The 20,342-nt window shown below is 42.0% G+C and overlaps 1 protein-coding gene across 4 annotated transcripts in view; it reads right to left on the bottom strand.

The window, feature by feature from the left end:
• CRY1 (cryptochrome circadian regulator 1) overlaps nucleotides 1–18,066 on the bottom strand; it is a 31,311-nt gene extending 13,245 nt beyond the window's left edge. For 2 of the 4 annotated variants that reach the window (XM_081878610.1, XM_081878611.1), the window contains exons 1-3: nucleotides 17,314–18,066; nucleotides 1,445–1,553; nucleotides 188–330 (exon numbers count right to left, since the gene is read on the bottom strand). In XM_081878610.1, coding sequence (XP_081734736.1) covers nucleotides 188–330; nucleotides 1,445–1,553; nucleotides 17,314–17,471 — 410 coding nt within the window. In that variant the 5' untranslated portion in view covers nucleotides 17,472–18,066. The remainder of the gene's footprint in view (nucleotides 1–187; nucleotides 331–1,444; nucleotides 1,554–17,313) is intronic. The other 2 variants (XM_081878609.1, XM_081878608.1) reach the window with 2 other exon arrangements.
• Nucleotides 18,067–20,342: the final 2,276 nt, after the last annotated feature.

Genomic DNA, 20,342 nt, shown 5'->3' with positions numbered 1-20,342 from the left:
ACTGGTATGGTACCAAATCATTATGTGACAATATTTATGAAGCAATACATTCATAAATAGGAAAATATTCATGGAAAATATGGTAATGAATTTTTTTCACATCATTGCTAAAACTTATATATATTGCATATTATGTTACCAGGAAGCTTATCTTTCTCATTTTAAATTCACAAAACTATTAACTTACTTATCTAGGTCATATAAAGTATGTGAAATTCGTACAATGACTTCCACTCCTGCTTCACTAGCCAACTTCTTAATTGCTGCATCTCTCTCCTTCCCAAATGGCTCAGAGTCATACTCAATAGAAAGTTTTGTAATGTTCCATTCCTGCAGTTTTGAAAAAGGGTTAAAAGGATAGTTGTTTCAGAACATGGAGAAATAGGGATAACATATATGAACATTAATACAGTCAAACCAAAAACACAAGTGGCCAACTGCATATGGACAGCCAAAAAAATTCTGAATTTCTGAAACTGTAGTTGGCTGCACAGAATATGTGAGCCAAGAGTTCTGCCATGAAAGATTTAAGCAAACTCTTCCTCTCAGGAAGCTATAGCTGTAACAGCACAGGCAGAAAAATGAACCTATATCCCAAATGCAGTCTCAAAGGCCTTAAGAGTACAGTGGTACCTCGGGTTAAGAACTTAATTTGTTCTGGAGGTCCATTCTTAACCTGAAACTGTTCTTAACCTGAGGCACCACTTTAGCTACCACCGCACAATTTCTGTTCTCATCCTGAAGCAAAGTTCTTAACCCGAGGTACTATTTCTGGGTTAGCGGAGTCTGTAACCTGAAGCATCTGTAACCTGAAGTGTAACCCAAGCTACCACTGTACTTTGACAACTATATTCCTAATATTCACTTTTTTCAGCCACTGCCTGAAAAGACTAACTGATCAGATGCATAATCCAGATTATCAGGATCATTAATATATGGAAGCAGGCCTTTCCTCTTTCATAAGTCTGTTTGCACACACTCTACCTTTGTTTCACTTGAAAAATATCTACCAATTTTTGACAGCTTTGTAGGAAGGAAGAACAAAGGAGAAAGGAATGAGCAGATACAATTGTTACCGAAACATACCCTAAGTAGCTTTTTGTTTGTAGCTACAAACATCTTAATGTTTGTGTACAGTGTATTGTGACAGTATTGCATCACAATGAAAATAAACATTTTTTGAAGGGAGTTTTAATTTTCAACATTTTTATATATATCTGAGAAAAGTTACACACCTGAACTTGTTGTGTGTACTGCTTTTCAAATTTTGCCATAGCACTCAAATAAAAGAACATTGATCCAGAGTAGCTGGATCTGTTTATGTTCCTGTGAGCTTCAAGAGCTCTCCAAATCAAATGTGAATACGTTACATTACGTTGAAACAACTTGATAAATGTATAGAAGTTGCACAGAAGCAGCACTGGAGAAAAGCATCAGATTTTACCTTAAAGAGCCTGGGAAACACATCTGCAGGCTGCCCTCGAATCACAAATAAACGAGAATTTAACTTTCGTAAGTTGGCATCCAAATCTTCAAGACACTGAAGCAAAAACCTGTAAGGAAGATATAAGAAAAAAAACACATTTATTTTCTGAAAAGCCTCCCTGAAGTTAACAAGATTTTCTGCATGAAGGAACAGTTGTGACCCAACTGTCACAATTATGCCACATTCAAGGGTTCATGTTAATGTTCTAATAGTGTAAAAACTGGGGTTATAATAAAACCTCACATTTTAGCAGCCCTAAACCTTGTACCCCCTAGATACTGCTGCACTACATCAGTCTTGGCTAGCATATCTTATGGTCAGAGATTATTATTTCCAGACCAACAGCATGTAGTAGATGGGCACTAGGATGGGGAACATGCAACTGCTCACATCTTCTCAGTGCATAGTCTCACTGTGTAGATGATTTGCCAAACAAATCAATAGTCAAGATTATTATTATTAAATAAATTTAAATATTGCCCATCTGAGGATCACAGAGCAGTTTACAGTGGTGCCAAAGATGTCAGCAAATTCAGAGATGTATTACTCTGGTGATATCTGTAATGGAATAATAGCAGGACCAATATGCACTTTTGGAACTCTTAAGACGATTAAGCTCAGACAGGATTTAAATGTTTTGCACAGAATGTTTTCCACAGAATCTATTAGCTGTCAAACACCTTTGCTTTCTTCATCAAAGCAAATTCAGGTACTTTGCTACATTAATTATAATTTCATATTATATTATATTTCAGGTACAACAATTCATGGGAAACTACTGAATTTTATGTGCTGCTAAATGTGCCTAATACATGCGGGTGGCGCTATGGTCTAAACTACTGAGCCTAGGGCTTGCCGACTGGAAGGTCGGTGGTTCAATTCTCCACGATGGGGTGAACTCCCGTTGCTTGGTCCCAGCTCCTGCCAACCTAGCAGTTTGAAAGCACGTCAAAGTGCAAGTAGATAAATAGGTACCACTCTGGCGGGAAGGTAAACGGTGTTTCCGTGTGCTGCTCTGGTTTCGCCAGAAGCGGCTTAGTCATGCTGGCCACATGACCCAGAAACTGTACGCCAGCTGCCTTGGCCAATAAAGCGAGATGAGCGCCGCAACCCCAGAGTCGTTCACAACTGGACTTAACTGTCAGGGGTCCTTTACCTTGAAATGTTAATACAGTTAGCTTCATTTTCCTGAATGGCGCAAGAGTGATCTTACATTGTAAGAAATTCCAGAATGTTAGCCAAGTTAGTCTTTTGCAGCAAAAACAAAGAGCCCTATGGCACCTTAATGATAACAGATTTATCACACCATTAATTTTTAGGGACCAGAGTCTGGTTCAACGCAGAATGCTTAAGTAGAGCTATAATAGCAGGGTCAACTAGAATGAATTTAGATATACACTTTAAAATGCATTTTTCTCCTGAAACAATTTTAATTTAAGCATTAAAAAGTTGCTAACCTATTTTTTGCTTTCAATTAAGCATGAGATAGCCAAACCCCAGGGGAAGGGGGCTGAGATCAGCAGTTTTGTTAAGAAATGTATAAGTCTTTACCTTTAAGCTTTTTCTAATTCATCTCATATATTTATGGTAGCATTCCTAAAAATGTTTAATAGTTCATTGTTGCATAATTAAATTCCTTTATTAAACTGAATTATCAGACTTAGAACAATTGTAATTATAGAATAGCAATACTAAGTCAACTGCCTGCCTTGCTTAATCCTACAGGTCTTCTGCAATATTCCTATAGTTTGATTGGTATGTTTCTCATTTTTCAGAAACACAGATGTGCACTGATATTTAAGACAGACTTATATTTCAACTATTGTTTTAAAGGATTGCATTAAAACCTACTCACTGTGACCAAAAAAACGCAGCTGAGTGGCAAAGAGAGAAAAAACTGCAAACTGGAATGCTTTCTTTCTAGCAATCAGTATTTTTTGTTTGTTTGTTTGTTTCATAAAAGTGATAAGCAGCTTGATTGTAAAACAAAAACAAAAAACACCTCACCATGGTTTACAAAAAGATAAATAAATTTCTTTAAAACAACAAAATATTAAAATACTAAAACAGATTAAAATTCACACCAGCATTTCTAAGCATCTCAGTAGCCTTGCCTAAATAAGAATGTTTTTAGTAGACGCCAAAAAGAATACAAAGAAAATGCCTGCTAGATATCAATAAGCAGGGAGTTCCAAGGTGCAGGTGCTGCCACACTAAACAACTGAGTTCTCACAAATGTGGAATGGGTATTTTGTGGCACCTATACTAGTGCCAGTTCTGCTGATTGAAGCAGTCAAGTGGGCACATGTGGGGTAAGGCAATCTCGTAAGTAAACTGGTCCCAAGTTATTAAAGGTTTTGTATAATAGCAACACCTTGAACTTGGGCCCAGTAGCAGACTGGCAACCAGTTGAACAGCCACAATTCAACAACAATTTATTCTTAGAGGACTTCTATTATGTACACTACAAGTCTGATATTATGACCTGAGTGCTCTTAGCCCATATAATCAGAGATGAAGCTATAGGAGATATTTACCGTATTTTTCGCCCTATAGGACACACTTTTTCCCCTCCAAAAATGATGGGGAAATGTGTGTGTGTCCTATGGGGCGAATGCAGGCTTTCTCTGAAGCCTGGAGAGCGAGAGGGGTCGGTGCGCACCGACCCCTCTCACTCTCCAGGCTTCAGGAAGCTCTGCACAACCCTTGCATTCCGAAGCCTGGAGAGCTGAAGCCTTCGGGCAGCTCTCCGCAAGCCTGGGGAGACCGGCGCAACTTCCCGCCGGGCTCCCTAGGCTTGCGGATAGCAGGCTGTTCTGGGGGCTGGGGTCGGGGGAAGCTCGGGCTTCCCCCACACCAGGGGGGAGGGGATAAAAAATTTTTTCTTTATTTCCCCCCCAAAAAACCTAGGTGCGCCCTGTAGGGCGGAAAATACGGTATGTAACACCTATCTTATTTGCAAACATAGTACTTCAGTCAAGTGGAAGAGGAAGTTGTTCTTATTCAACAGTAGTGATGGTCTGTATGCAGTCTTAAGTGTCAAAAGTGACCTATAATCTGTATAGCAACCATACAACTTTATGAATTTATTAAAATGTAAATTAACAATTTTAAAGAACGGTTCTAAAATTATCACCCAAGTCTGATCAAAATTACCTCATTTCAAATAAACAGTGCCAACCTCAAAAAGTGGTTCTTTTTCTAGAGCAGAGGCAGAGATGTCCATAGCTGCTGGATCCTAGACTCTCATTCCCAGCCCCATTTACCCCCCAAACTTCCATTATAAGCTCTAATTTTTGAATGGTGAAAGCTATTATTCATAACTTATAGTTCTTAGATATCTTGTGCTATGAAAAATATTATTTGCACAAGCTCAACTGATATTCTTTATGCACTTATTATTCATTTGCAATTTTTATATCCTGCCTCTTCTTCCAAGAAGCACATGCTTCAAGATGCAGCACACAGACAGGTGTATCTAATGCTGTACCAGTAAAGATCTGTTTATGCAACAGGACTCTCTTCTCCTCCTCCCCACCCCCCACCCCAAATCTGCTCCAGAAGGTCCCTAATACACAGGAGCAGATTTTGAAGATGTGCAGGGTACTGGTTCCTCCCTCCATATTATCCTCACTACAATCATGTGAGACAGGTTAGGCTGCGAGACAGTGATTGGCCCAGGGTCCACAAGTGAACTTATTGGCTTTAAGAATTTGATCCCCCACTCCATCTTGATCTGATTCTCAACTTCAGATCACACTGGTTCTTTGTTTGTGAATCTAGAGGGCAAAAATAAGCAAAGAAAAAAATACACAACTAATTATTAGCTTTTCTGTTCACCTAATGCAGATGAAAGGAAGACGCTGCCACTACTGACAATCCCTTCTGAGACTCTAGAAGTATTTTCTACCCTGCTCTCACGTCTACCTTTTCAACTTTTACAGAGTAGACAAATGCTACATTGAAAGCTGATCAAAGCATTCCTCTGCTGATCAACCAAAGATTTTCAAATACATATGTATCCGTTTTTGTTACTCTGTGTGTACATCCATGCATACACTTACAGTGTAGGGCAATGACTAGAGTCTGGATGTGTGAAATCCAGAATCAAATCTCCTCACTAACTACAGATACAAACATAAAATCTCTCAGCCTCAGCTACTTCTTTCAGAACTGTTTTAAGGTTAAAATGCCATTTTCACTTTCCCAGAGGAAAAGGCAAGCTATTAATGTATCATATTCAACTGTTTCCTAGCACATAATCAGAATTACATTGTTCTATTTAAAATGTCTTTGCATGAAAGTACTTTGCATGAAAACTCAATATACAGACACACTGAATAATTTGTAATACCAGTTTATCAAGTTAAGAATTAAATGAAACAATACTATGCATGCTTTAAGAAAAATGATAATCAATCTAAGTGTGCAAAGGAGGCCTAAATGGAAAGAGAACCTCTTGAGAACAGAACATATACAATTTAATCTTCAAAGTCCCCAACAGATTGGGGAAAGGGAGTGGGGAAGAGAAAGACACCCAGTATAACAAACCCTTAATATTTCTCTCCATCTGTGTTAGCTTTTAATTCATTTCCTTATATGATTTCTAAAGGATTGTTTCAATATGAATCAACAGAAAGGGCTTCTTAAATAGGTCGTTGCTCTAGCAACCAGCAGCCTGTTTGGACTACTCCCGTCACAATGACCTACTTTAAGGATCATGCTACAACACAGTTTCATAACTAGAATTTCAAGTTAATCACTGCAATGTTTTGAAGAGATCACGCTGCATTACCAGCCAGAAATAAATCAGACATTTGCTGAAACAGAAAAAGGGTACCACAGCTGAACTATCTGCCATAATTTGCAGAAAAATTACATCTTTGAACACACAATATTCAAATTTCAAAAAGACTTATTTTGAAATTGCAACTGTGCTATGAAAGGTGTAAGAAATAGTATAAGAAAGCCTTCCACAATATGAAGGAATATAATAAAGTGTAAGGAAGCCAACCAATCTAGTATTCTTCCATTCTCCCAAATGCATGTGATCAAAACTAGTATCACAAATAGTAATTTTTACCGTTTATAGGCAGCAGTCAGAACAATATCTATATAGGGCTACTGACCAAAGTGCTACAGTATAGACTAAAGAAGTTCTTCCTTTCTTATGGCATAATGGATCAAAGTGCCCAACAAAACTATAGTTCAGATTTTCTATCATGAAAGTTCTAGGACTCAAAAACTTTGCTCAGAAGTCTGGATGCACAGAAGTTAAACCTGAATATTGAAAATCAACTTATATAAAGCAGTGGTGTCCAAACTTTTTTCAAAGAGGGCCAGATTTGATTAAGTGAAGGGCTGGATTAGGCACCTGAAACGGACTTTGGAAGTGCCTGATATAAAGAGTAGGCAATACCCACTTAAGACATACTAATGCTCACCTACTGAAATGTATGACTGACATGGAATTTCACCCTTTTTTTCAATTTTGAAAAAAATGGGGGGGGGGGCTCACCTTGCGAATTAAGATGTTTTTATTGCTTGTCATTAGAGTTTTTCCATTTTCAAAAAAATGTTAATTTTATTACCTATTAATTACCTCTTTTTGGATCTGATACAATTGGGGTGTCTATCAGTCTATCAACTGAGCTAGGAAATCCACTTTCACCAAAATTCCCTCAACTTCTCTAAGGCAGTGGTGCCACAAAATCACTTTTGTGTGTGTAAGAAACACTCATTTTTGTACACTATCTACATAAATTTCTGTAGTTAGCATCTAGTTAAATATTACATATTTCAGTTCTGACAAAACACTATTTTTTGAACCTGGGAAAATATGAATCACCACTAGATAGAATGTAATTATAACATAGAATTTAGGTGAGTAAGCATAATGCACATTTATAGCACAGATGGTGGGACAAGGAGTGCCTTTTACCAAGTTCAGCTGGTGTACTAGCAACAGCCCTACTTAGATTAAACAGATCTTGAATCAGTTAGTGATGTCCTGGTTAAATCGAGACTGCCTACTGCAAAGCACTCCATGTGGGGCTGCCTCTGGAGATATTTCAGAAACTTCACCTAGGGTAAAATGCCATTGCCCAAATGTTGGTTGGATGAGGTGCTCAGAGCATATAACTACAATAGTTTAACAGCTGCAATGGTTGCAAGTTCATTTTTAGGTCCAATTCAAAGTGATGGTTATGACCTTTGAAACCCTTAATGGTTTGGGACTGGGATACTTGAAGGATCACCTACAAATAGGAAGCTGCCTAGATCTTAAGATCAGCCTTGGAGGCTGTGGGTACAATTAGCCTGGCAGACATATAAAATAGGATTTTTGGTGGCAGTCCCGTCTATAGAACTTCCTTCTCTGACAGCTGTTCAGATTTGTTTTAGACAGATCCTACAAACTACATTTCCAATTGGTGAAGCTGGTATCCTATACAGTGGTATCTCGGGTTACAGATGCTTCAGGTTACAGACTCCGCTAATCCAGAAATAGTACCTTGGGTTAAGAACTTTGCTTCAGGACAAGAACAGAAATCGTGCTCTGGCGGCACGGTGGCAGGAGGCCCCATTACCTAAAGTGGTGCTTCAGGTTAAGAACAGTTTCAGGTTAAGAACGGACCTCCGGAACGAATTAAGTACTTAACGTGAGGTACCACTGTACTAAGAGTGAGGGGGAGGCTGTAATACATATGGTTATATCATTTGCTGTTGGTTTGTTTTTATTTAGTAATATCAACATTGTATTGATTTCAATTCTGTAGTTAACATTATTGCTGTCACCTTTTATTTTAAGAACCGTATTTTTCGCTCTATAGGACACACTTTCCCCCTCCAAAAATGAAGGGGAAATGTGTGTGAACGCAGGCTTTCGCTGAAGCCTAGAGAGGGAGAGGGATCGGTGCGCACCGACCCCTCTCGTTCTCCAGGCTTCAGGCAGCTATCCGCAAGCCTTCTGAGCGCGGCGGCAGATCCCGCGGGCTCCGAAGGCTTGTGGATAGAAGCCTGAAGTCCGGGGAGCGCAGCGGCAACTCCTGCTGCGCTCCTCAGGCTTCAGGCAGCTATCCGCAAGCCTTCGGAGCCCAGAGGGAGTTCCCGCCGCACTCAGAAGGCTTGCGGATAGCAGCCTGTTCCAGGGGCTGGGGTTGGGGGAAGCTTGGGCTTCCCCAGCCCCCAGCCCCGCAAACCCTGGGAGCGGTGGCAAGGTTGTGCGCAATCTTGCCACCACTCCTGGACCTGTTCTGGGGGGCTGGGATCGGGGGAGGCTCGGGCTTCCCCAGCCCCGCAAGCTCCGGGAGTGGCGGCAAGGTTGCGCGCAATCTTGCCGCCACTCCTGGACCTGTTTTGGGGGCTGGGGTCGGGGGAAGCTCGGGCTTCCCCCGCCCCAGCCCTGCGGCTAAAAACGAAGCCAAGACAGCGAGCGGGATCCATCCCGCTTGCTGTCTTGGCTTCTGCCAAAGCAGTGCGCAGCCTCAAGAGGAAGCCAAAACTGGCAGTGGGATGGATCCCGCTCGCTGTCTTTGCTCTTTTGGGCTGGGGGGGGGATAATTTTTTCCCCTTTATTCCCCCCCCAAAAAAACAACAACTAGGTGCACCCTATGGTCCGGCGCACCCTATGGAGCGAAAAATGCGGTATAAATTGCCTTGGAAGGATCCATGATCCTGAAAAGCAGAACTGATATTGCTTCAATGAATGAGAATTAAACTAGTGAGAACATTTACTCTAGTCATGCAATTAAAAGCAAACACAATAACTAAAGTTAGAATCTTCCATATTTGGATTCCCATTAATGAAAATTAAAATGCTATTTAAGAATGTCCATTGCAATGAGATCTAACAGTAGAAAGAACTCATGGAAGAAAAAGTGTTGTGAAGTCTATTTACCGTACATGTGCTTATCATAAATAGAATTTATGCCAGATAAACAGGTAAAGGTTTCTAGGACAGACTCTTCCATCATCTATATATCACATTGAATATAGCAGGTAAACACATTTGCTCATTGCAAGGAAAGTCCATTGTGTCACTATCATTGTACAAACTATGCTGTATTTATACATAACTGAACAAACTGGTCTTCTCCGATATAACCAAATCTTTATGTACTGCTTGACATTATTTAGTTCTCAAAACACTTGCTTCTTTAACAGATGACTCATTCAGTTAGTTATACAACTGTATTGGTCTATGGTGTCTTAGCTGAAGTATTCAGGCAAATAAAGGTCTAATGATGCTACTGCTTTTGTTCATTTTATCATCTTACACAGAAGCCATTTTTCTTTTTTTAAAAGTGATATCCCAGACAGCAGTATCAAACTGTCCTATGAAGAGCTTTAACATGCTTCAGAATGTCAGTCTTGTAGTGTCAAAAGCTCTCGTCAGCATTCACCATGTATAAGGTTGATAAAGTATGATGTTCTAAAATAATTCCTTTTGATTTCAACAGGCTTATTTCACTCTTTTGTTGATCAACTAAACATTTGTTTACATTTTTGGTCCAGAAATAAAGTCAGTAAAATTAAATCCCAACTTAAGAGACAAAATAATTTCTAAAAGGCAGCACCTTAGTTAGTTTATTACCAAGAGAAAGAGAAAACTACCTACCTACATTCTACCTGCCAGAATCTGTTTCTTGAAGTGACAGTTATGTAGCTTGAGTACCAGAAGAACAGAGTTTACAAGTGCAACAGCACCATGACTGTCTGTCCCCTCTTGCCCAAGCTAGAAGTAGTGCTTGTATGAACTATTCGTCTGACCTCCATGGCCTGTAGTTATATAGTGGTTATGATTACAATCACCCACCACTCCCTCACCAACAACAGGAGAGGAGCAGTGACCCGGTCAACCGCAAAGCAGGTTAAACTCTCATTACCATCTTCCTGCTTTGCTTTCTACCTTTCTCCCCATGAAGGGAGAGGACAGATGCCAGATCACCCCTGGAAGACACTGGACCCACCCACTGACACCATACTTCTGAGTGGAGTACAGCGGTTAAAATGGGGAGGAGGGTGTTGTTTTTATGTGAATGATTTTTGGACTGGGGAAGCTTGAGGTTTTGTTTATTTGCTAATGAATGGGTCTGAGTATGGCTTTGTTATTTGAGTATTGTTAATGCTGTTTGCTACCCCTCCCAGATGTTATGTTATATGAAATATTGATGTATTATATGATTTCCCTCTTATGGTATTTTGTATTGTATATCTTTTTTGGCTGTAAGTAGCTTAGAGACCTTTGGGTAAAGGTAAAGGGACCCTTGACCATTAGGTTTAGTTGTGACAGACTCTGGAGTTGCAGCGCTCATTTCGCTTTATTGGCCGAGGGAGACAGTGTACAGCTTCCTGGTCATGTAGGCAGCATGACTAAGCCGCTTCTGGCAAACCAGAGCACCACACGGAAGCACCGTTTACCTTCCTGCTGGAGCGGTACCTATTTATCTACTTGCACTTTGTCGTGCTTTCGAACTGCTAGGTTGGCAGGAGCAGGGACTGAGCAACGGGAGCTTACCCTGTTGTGGGGATTCGACCCGTCGACCTTCTGATCGGCAAGTCCTAGGCTCTGTGGTTTAACCCACAGCACCACCCGCGTCCCTCGACCTTTGGGTAGCAAGTGACTAATAAATGTGGGGGGGGGGGAGAGAGAGATGGAAATTTGCCCGAAGCCTAGAGAGTGAATCACAATGAGAATTTCTTAGAATTTTAGGGATTCCTTCAGTTACTATAATCTGAAGCACATAATGACCTTTTTGCTGATGCCTAGTCAATATGAAAGCAAAGTAAACCAGTGCCACCAGACAGAAACAGAGTAACTCAATATGGTTATGATTTTTTCTCATATTTGTTTTATATTTTTCTAAACCACTTTAATATTTTTTCCCAATCAAGTGCTATATGTATGTATGCATGTATGTATGTATAAATAAATAAATAAGTGCAGAGAAGGCCTAACAACAGGCTATTCCACAGGCGACCACACATTCTTGTAAGTAAAAAGCTTCTACCTATTAAATCTGTGGTTACTGAATACTGTTCCACATTTAAACAGTTATGTGTTTTACTTGTAGACTATTTTAAGAGTGCTGAAAGCAATTTAAGATAAGGGTTAAAACACTAGAGATAAAAATGTAGGAAGCAAATAACACAAGACAGACTTCAATCCTGGTTTGGTATTCTGGCTTTTTAGCAATCTGTAGTGTGAACAAACAACTCCTTGCCAGTTTGGGTGCAGCAACAAACAATATGTTGCTAACCAGTAATACAAGCTTTATATCATTTCTCATGGAGTAAAAAGGGAAAGAGGTTGGCAAGTGGGCCTGCAGTTCATGTCAGCTCATTCATATTCAGAATATAGCATGATGTTAGACTGGGCCAGTACGCAAATTTAGAGCCATATTGAACAATTCTTCCCTCCCAAAACAGCCTTGTGCACATGCAATACAGGAATAACCCTAGGCTACAATTCATGGTTAGCGAGCTGAGTGCTTAACCACAGCACTGGATTAAAACTGCTAGCTAAGTCAAACTTTTGCTTAGCTCACCGTGGGACTATTCAAGCCTGGGGAGGAGCAATGCAGTTTAGAGCTTCTCTCCAGGAGCCCATACAACTCCAGGAAGTCCGTCTGCTTTACCATGTCATGGAAACCAGGCCAGTGTGACATTTCCTTGTGGGGACTATGCTCCAGCCTCCTGATCATTTTGATCTTCCCTATCCTTTCTGTTATTGATTCTCTCAAAAAAATGTTAGCAGGGCAGAAGCTTGTTTGATAATTTGATAGTGCTTTCTACCAATTTATACAGAACAGTTGTTATAATTAGCTGGTAACTTCCTGGATGTTCAATTAGCTACTTTCCAGCCCTCTAGTATAGAAACTAATGTTAGGAACAAGTTATACATTATTGTAAGAAGATCAGCAATTTTACATTTGGGTTCCTTAAGAACTCAAGTGGATTTATTGCCCCAGTGATCTGTCAGTTAGTATTAGAACTCTCTCTCCAAGCTCTCCATCTTTCCCTAGCACACCTTTCCATCTCTTATCAGGATCCAAACAGGTCTTGGACAGTTTCTGTTTCCAACATATTCAAACATATCAGTTTTTATTGTTTTAGGCTTCAACCCTATAGCCAGTTTCAATGGGACTCACTTTTGAGCAGACACATGTAGGATTGTGCTGCTAATGTATCTAACAATATACTCAATTCCTTCCCTCTGCTTCCCTCATTTTCATAATTTTTTGCTTCTTTTTGCTTTGATGTTCTCTTATTCGAGGGGGGGATGCCTTCTTGCCCCTGAATCTGTAGCATATGTTCTAGTTTACCTTCTATTGCCATGGCTTCAAATAAACTCCAAGCTTTTAAAAGAGTTGTGATTCTCTTGACTCTCCCTGTCATACTCATTTTTAAAATAAGTTTACTTTTCAAAGTCAAATGTGACTGTTTTGAACTGTGTACACAACATTGGTTTTAAAGAATGTTCAAAACACATTCTTTCTCTCAAAGAATTCTGGGCGCTGTAGCTCAGCCCTCACAGAGTTACAACTCCCATCAACTCCTCATTACAGTGCCCAGAATTCTTTGAGGGAAAGAATGTGCTTTAAAGATATAGCGTATACAGAACCTTGGATTTCTACTGGCAATTTCCCAGTTACATGTATACTGAATTTCGTATCACTGTGGTCACTGTTCCCCTTAGTTTAGCAACACTTACATCTTGCTCTAGGTCCTGGTCAACACAATTAATTCCAGCTCCATGCCCCATTCATTCCCTAGCCAACTGTTTTAAGAAACAGTCATTTAGGGTATCTAGAAACGTTGTCTCTTTGTCATTATATCATTCTATGCAATGTCACCCACTATTAACACTTTGGATCCCTCTGATTTATTTCTCCATTTCAAGTTCAACTTGATGGGGGGGGGCAGTATGATACTATGTCTCCAGTAATGACATTATTTTTCAAATCCTGCTTCTGTGGAGGAGTCTGCACCTTTTCTAGATTGGTTTCTATGCCCTCTTTGACATGCAGTGCTATACCACCCTTAAGACACATTTCTTCGCTCTATGTATTCAGGAGAGCATTGAAAGGACACTGATTATCCCCATTCCACCAGATTCCTCTTATACCCACTATATTTACACAAGAACGTAAGAATAGCCCTGCTGGATAAGGCCAGTGATCCACCTAGTCCAGCATCCTGTTCTCACAGTGGCCATCCTAATGCATAGGGAAGCCTGAGCACAACAGCACTCTTTCCTCCTGAGGATTCCAGGAACTATTTGCCTTACAAGGGAATTTTCAGGGCGAGTAGGGAAGCCATTAATTTAATGTATTGTCATCAAAATATAGTGAATATACTCCCTGCTCTACACCAGAATTATGCACCCATTTCAGAAAACATGGGTTAAAACACAACATGACTCTTGCAGAGGTAAATCAATTAAAAACATGTTTGAAAGATTCTTGTTCCAAATGCAAAAAATAAAATTACCTATCTGATCAATGTTAACATTTATTTGTTTACAGTGGTCCGTTCTTAAGCCGAAACCGTTCTTAACCTGAGGTGCGCTTTCTCTAATGGGCATCCTGCTGCAGCCATGCCACAACTTCCGCTTGCATCCTGGGGCAAAGTTCGCTACCAGGAGCATCTAATTCCGGATTAGCGGAGCTTGTTACCCGATGCGTTCGTAAGGAGGACAGTACGTAACCCGAGGTTCCACTGTAATTTTAAAACAAGTCTACAAATGATTATATTGCCCAGAGCAAGGCATACACACACTTCCAAGAAGACTAATTTAAGTAATACAGCAGTAGCAGTTATGTTTGTTTGCTACTACACAAAGTTACAATATATTGTATTTATGTAGTGGGACGTTTCAGTTCTCAACTCATTCTTAATTTATATTTAGCACCCGCTGCAAATGCTCCCCCCCCCTTCATTTTACAAATGGGCAAGTCACTGAATCTGTGGCTAGCTGAGACAGAAGTCCAGTGTTCTATTTAAGCTTTCCCAACCTGGTGCCCTCCAAATGATTCAAATTCCAACTCCCATCAGCCTCAATCAGCATGATACATTGTCTGGGATGATGAAACCTGAATCCAAAACATTTGGAGGGCAGTATGTTGAAGAAAGGCTGTTCTACTTGCTCCAGTTACTCTGTCACAATGAATTTCCTTAACTCAAATTAGGAATGCCACTACCAGTTAACTTTTATTTACCATATTTTTCGCTCTATAACACACACCCGACCATAACACGAACGTAGTTTTTAGAGGAGGAAAATCCGTAGGCATGCCACCCGTAGGCATTCCCTCCATAACATGCACAGACATTTCCCCTTACTTTTTAGGAGGAAAAAAGTGAGTGTTATGGTGCAAAAAATACGGTATTTATACTCCAACTTTCCTCAACTGCAGGACCTAAGGCAACATTCACAAGGCACTCAGTTTTGATAATGATAATGCTTACCTTGGGTATACAGTGACAAATCAAAGAGACAATAAAAGCATGTGAAGTTTTGTTGGTTAAGATTATACATATGAAGTATTGCTGAACATGTAATCAATTTACAAAAGGAATTTTGCCATACATTAACCAAGAAAATCTAAGAACAACTCAAGGAGTGACAGCAAATAATCAAAACTGACACATATTCAATACGCCATTTTAAACCAAACCAACTCCCAGGACCAAAAAAAAGTTTTGAAATTATGAATATTGGTTTATTTTTTGAAATATTTATTGCCATGTATCACTTCACTTAATATGTTTCAAAGTAGAGTTTTAAATTAATATACTATCTCAATATTAATTTAATGCAAAACTTGAGAAATTCTAAAACTGTTCTGAGTCTCACAACAGCATCCAAATGAAAAGCTAGCCACTTAATTCAAAGCAAAATTCACAGAAGTCTTACTACAACAACACATTACAGGATCTGTCACAAATATTCTGAACCACTTTCGTCTTGAACAACTTGTTAGCTAAGAAATAAGGTGCATTAAAAACATTACACAAAGAAACTCAGACTCAACTTTCAAGCTTTTACATTATGAGAACTATAATAAATGCACCAGGAATGGGGACAAGAAAAAGGAGGTCAGTAACACCACATAAGGCATCTGGCATGTCAGCAATCAATAAAATACATTCACAAGCGTACTATGCATTTTCCTTACATCTTACAGCATCTGTATAGTTTTAAGCATCACCGCTAGTATTTCCTTGTACCTACTATACAATGTTGATATATTTTACCAAGTATTCATTCAATACCCTATTTTTGACTTCTAAAATCACAATTTTTAAAATGGTGAACAGATGACAACATACCTTTAGCAGCTTAAATCCAGACCCAAAAGAGGCCCTGGCAGAAATATTTACTATCTGCCATGACCAAGATATTGCTACCAACCAAACTGCATAGTAAGTAGCATAATATAAACTAGAAGACTAGACTAGACTCCTGTCCCTGCCGCCACACCAGTTCTACTTCAAGTAAAAGTTGCCCAGCAGCATTTTGTACCAAGTTTTCTAGTTATCTGTGAATTAGCCATGGAACACAAGTGGATATCTAGCAGTTCTGGTTCACAATAAACTGGTTTAATTAGTTCAGAATGCAACTGACTAAGAAGCTTCCTTTGAAAGACCTGCACACTCCTTACAGTGATTGATAATCCTCTTCATCTTTATTGTGTTCCACGAATGTCAGAGTAGTCCATATCATTTGTCTACCTTTGCTACTGACCAGACACCAGTTTTGAACAGTGTTTATGTGACAAGAACTAACCTATTAAGTTTGAACTCACCAAAAAAAAGTCAGATACAGCTCTCATTGCCTAACTTTTCAGCACCATTTGGAACAGCTACATACAAATATACACAGGTTTCCCCAATGTTTTATTGATTTGAAGCAACTTTTAGTAGGCCTCTTAGCCTCACAATGTCTGTGGTTGGAAAATGAGCATAACACTGCTTGCGAAATATCCAAGTGAGGTTATGTCTTGCTTTGCACAGCAACAGAAGGAACTGCAAGTGCAACTACCTCAGTGCTGCCAGGATAAGGAAGAGGCTGGAAAGGGCATAATTAGGAGTAGGTCATAGCTAGCAAGAGGAAGGTGAGCATCATGGCCACACATATATAACCTAGGATGGCAAAGCCTCTGTTGCACAGCAAGGGCATTAAAGTGAAAGCTAAGACTCAAGATCACATCTTTAAAGCGGACAGTGACAAACATGTAATGGGTATAACTTTTGGAGCCTTTCACAAATATTTGTTACCCTGTTCGGCTGGAGAACAGGAAACAGAGGGAAGATTTAGTGGGTTTTGCTTTGTTTTTTAATTGGGCCAGCTTTGTTTGTATAAGTATTGAACTATACAATTTTTCTGAGTACCCAAAAATCCTTCTGACAACACCAACATGGGCTAGAATTTATTCATCGCTTTAAATCAGCACTCTTTTGCATGCAGTGAGAGAAGCGCAGTTGCTTAAGTAGTTAGCGACGCAATCCGTTCCCATGGGAAATGGCAAGCTTTAAAAATCAAGTCATGCTGAGAACATAAGCGGGTGGCCGAAGTGCGCCGTCCTTTCATTAGCTCCGAGTGCCAGGACGTCAAGATTGATTTCACCGGCATTACATAGTACCTGAAACGGCGTTGTATAACCAGCAGCCGACGCGCGTGCGCAGACGACGCCCAAACCTCTCCCATTTCCTCCTCCCCCCCCCTTTCCTCCCCGCAACCGGGAACATTCTGAATGGGGATTTATAAAAAACGACCGGCTAAATAAAAAGAGCCGCATCCTCGCGCCCACTCATTCACTGACCTCCACCGGTTGATCCCCACGTTGGAGGAGCCCGCGAACCAGGGGTCCAGGATGTAGACGCAGCGCACCGTGTCGGCGCCTTGGATGACTTCCCTCAGCGCCGGGTTGTCGTGGAGCCGGAGCCCCTTGCGGAACCAGTGCACCGCGTTCACCCCCATCTTCCGAGGGGCGCCCGGTTACTCCCCTCACAGGTTCTCCTGGCGGCGGAGGCCGGTGGGTGTTGAGGCGGCGGGTGGGGGAAGATAAGTCGGAGGGAAGACCGGCTGTTCAGGAATAAATGAAGTCGGCGTCGCGGCTCATGCCGAGCCGGGGTCCCACCACTGAGGGAAAACACCCTCAGGGGGGGTTATACAGAAGAAGGAGCAGGGGAGCCAAGGGGAGCAGGGGGCCGTAGGCAGCGGCGGCTTTAGGACCCGGTGGAGGCGGCAGCTGCGGCTGTGGAGGCGGCAGCAGCTCCGGTGGCAATGGCGATGGCCTCCAGCGAGAAACGCATTACCCCTTCTTTCCTCAGCCCCGCGTCCGCTCCACGCAGTTGGCGGTTAGAAGATGGAGGGGGGGGCGAAGAGCTCCGCGGAGTTCGACGCAGACCCGGCTCGAGCTGAACGGACGGCGGTTAGTTCCCCTCCTGGATGTTTTTTTCCCCTCACACGCAACCACAAACCGGCCGCCGCTCTCCTCGCCGCCCGCCCTGTGACTCTACGCAGCAACCCTGCACTACAGGAGCCGCCCGGCGCCGCCCCCTCCTCCCCATTGGCTGCCCGCGCGGCACGTGACCTCACATTTCTGGCTGCCCGCGCGGCCGCCTCACGTTTCTGAAATGTGTTTACGGGTTTCTGGCGGAGGGAGGGAGGGAAGGAGCGGGTGTCTCCGCGCGCGCGCGTAGCTCAGAGCTCGGGAGCCACGCGGGGTTGAGAGAACCAAAGCCACAAAACTTAACGGCTTCCTTTAAAGCACTATCAACACACACACAGAGGGACGAGCTCGTCTGAAACGGCAAAGCTCCAGCCGCGAGCCGCCCTCAGTCGACGGACAAACAAATACAAAATGAGGTCAGGGGGCGTGGCTAAACGGCCTCCTGGCCACGCCCTCAGGGCGGGCGCGAATGTCCCGGATGAGCACGGGGCTTCGGTGGAGGTTTCTGCTAAGCGCGTGGCAGGCGCCGGAGTCGCTGGGTTACATATGCGCGCGTGCACGTACGTGCAGGGTGCGCGCACTGGTGTCTCTACTCCCCGCCCCGTCCCCGCTTTTATTGCAGCCGCCTGGGCCAGCTCGTGCGCGGCTCGTGTTTGCAACACATGGGTGAGGCGTGGGCGAGCGAGCGCGCCGTTCGGGTCCTTCCGCTCGCACGGATGGCGACGGGGGCGGCCTGGAGCGCGCGGGCGGCAAGAGGCAGCGCTGTGAACCTTGGAGAAGCAGTGGCGTAGCGTGGGGGGTGCAGGGGGGCCGGCCGCACCGGGCGCAACACCTGGGGGTTAGGGGCGCAAATTACTTGCCTTGCCCCGGGTGCTGACAACCCACGCTACGCCACTGTTGAGAAGTCGTGTTATGTAACTGAAGTGCGTGAGGCGGCTGCGGCCTCGCTGTCACCGCGCAGTGGTGCTTCCGCCCTGCTACTGTTACGGTCCGCGTCATGCGCTGCATTTAAATTTACTTAGTTCGCCACGCTCTGTAGCCAAATAAAAACCCAGACCCTCTTCATAAGAGCAAATAAAACCCCACCTCTGCTCGTGTTTTATTTACCAGTGCCAGTTCACTTAAAGGTTCGCCCGCCAATATGAGGATAGAATAGAATCATAGTGTTTGGTAATTGTTGGTAATTGAGTGTTGGTAATTGTGGATTGGAAATGGACTTTTGCAGACCTTTCTCAGAAGATAGTTTCAAGACCTTCGATATGCTGGCATATTTTAAACAAAAAGTATAAACTACTCGCACATTACTCGATAACCTAGATTATGTCATCTGAGATTCCCTCTAAACCAGGACCTGCAGCACTGACGGAGATGCTGAGGCAAATGAGGAGACACAGATGGGAAGGCGGGTTTTGGTACTTATTTCTCCCATGCAGATTACTTTCGTGTGGGAACATTTGATGGCTCCTGTTTGGAAGCTGTACTGTTTACACTGCCTCGGTAATCTGGAGCATCTAATGGCTCTCCCTCTTTCTCACACTCCACAGAGAAAGGGAGACAAAGAGTACAACAAAAACAATTACAACATAATAAAATAACAGTAATGTGGTTGCAAGAGTGGAACCATTGTCCTACTTTCTCCCCTCACAGCTTCCATAATGGGACAGGAGAAAGCCAGTTTGATGGGATAAATTGCTCATTCCCTCTCCAAAGCCTAACTTCATAAATGAAAAAGTCTATATTTGATAAAGTGGATACCCTAATCTTGCTCTAAACAAGCTAGACAGAAATAGGAAGTATCTCCTATGCCAACAACATTAGATTAGACAGACTTTAGATTAGTCAAGGCTATCCTGCATTTTCATCCACTTTGCACCAAAATAAGCCCATACCCTGTCATTTCTTACCACACAGAAGCCTTAAAAAAAAAACTTGCTGTACACCATTTGGAAAGTAGCTGCAAGCAAAACTATTAATTCACATACTTTTCCCAGAGTGCATTTTTTCTCAGAATATCTGCTTTCAAAGCCACTTGAAGATACCATGCATTTAAGCACATGGCTTCCCTTATTAGACTTAGAGAATCATGGAGTCTGTAGTTTTGCCCCTCACAAAACTACAATTTCCAGTACCCTTACTACACAACAGTTGCCTGGATTCTTTGGGGGAACCTTTAAATGTATGTCATGGATGTGACCCTGGTAAGTTGATGTGCTGATTTAGTGGGAATTTGAAGACTAGGGTTGTATACGCACAAAGCATTTGAAACACATTCTTTTCTGCGAAGAATTTTGGGCACTGTTGGTTTACCCTTCACAGAGTTACAATTCCCAGCAGCTCCTAACAAACTACAGTGGTCAGAATTCTTTGAGGGAAAGAATACCCTTCAAATGTGTTTT

The sequence above is a fragment of the Podarcis erhardii genome (assembly GCF_964252035.2).
Source record: "Podarcis erhardii genome assembly, chromosome: 10".
In the NCBI taxonomy this organism is placed as follows: Eukaryota; Metazoa; Chordata; class Lepidosauria; order Squamata; family Lacertidae; genus Podarcis; species Podarcis erhardii.
This window is presented reverse-complemented; position numbering and strand designations above follow the sequence as displayed.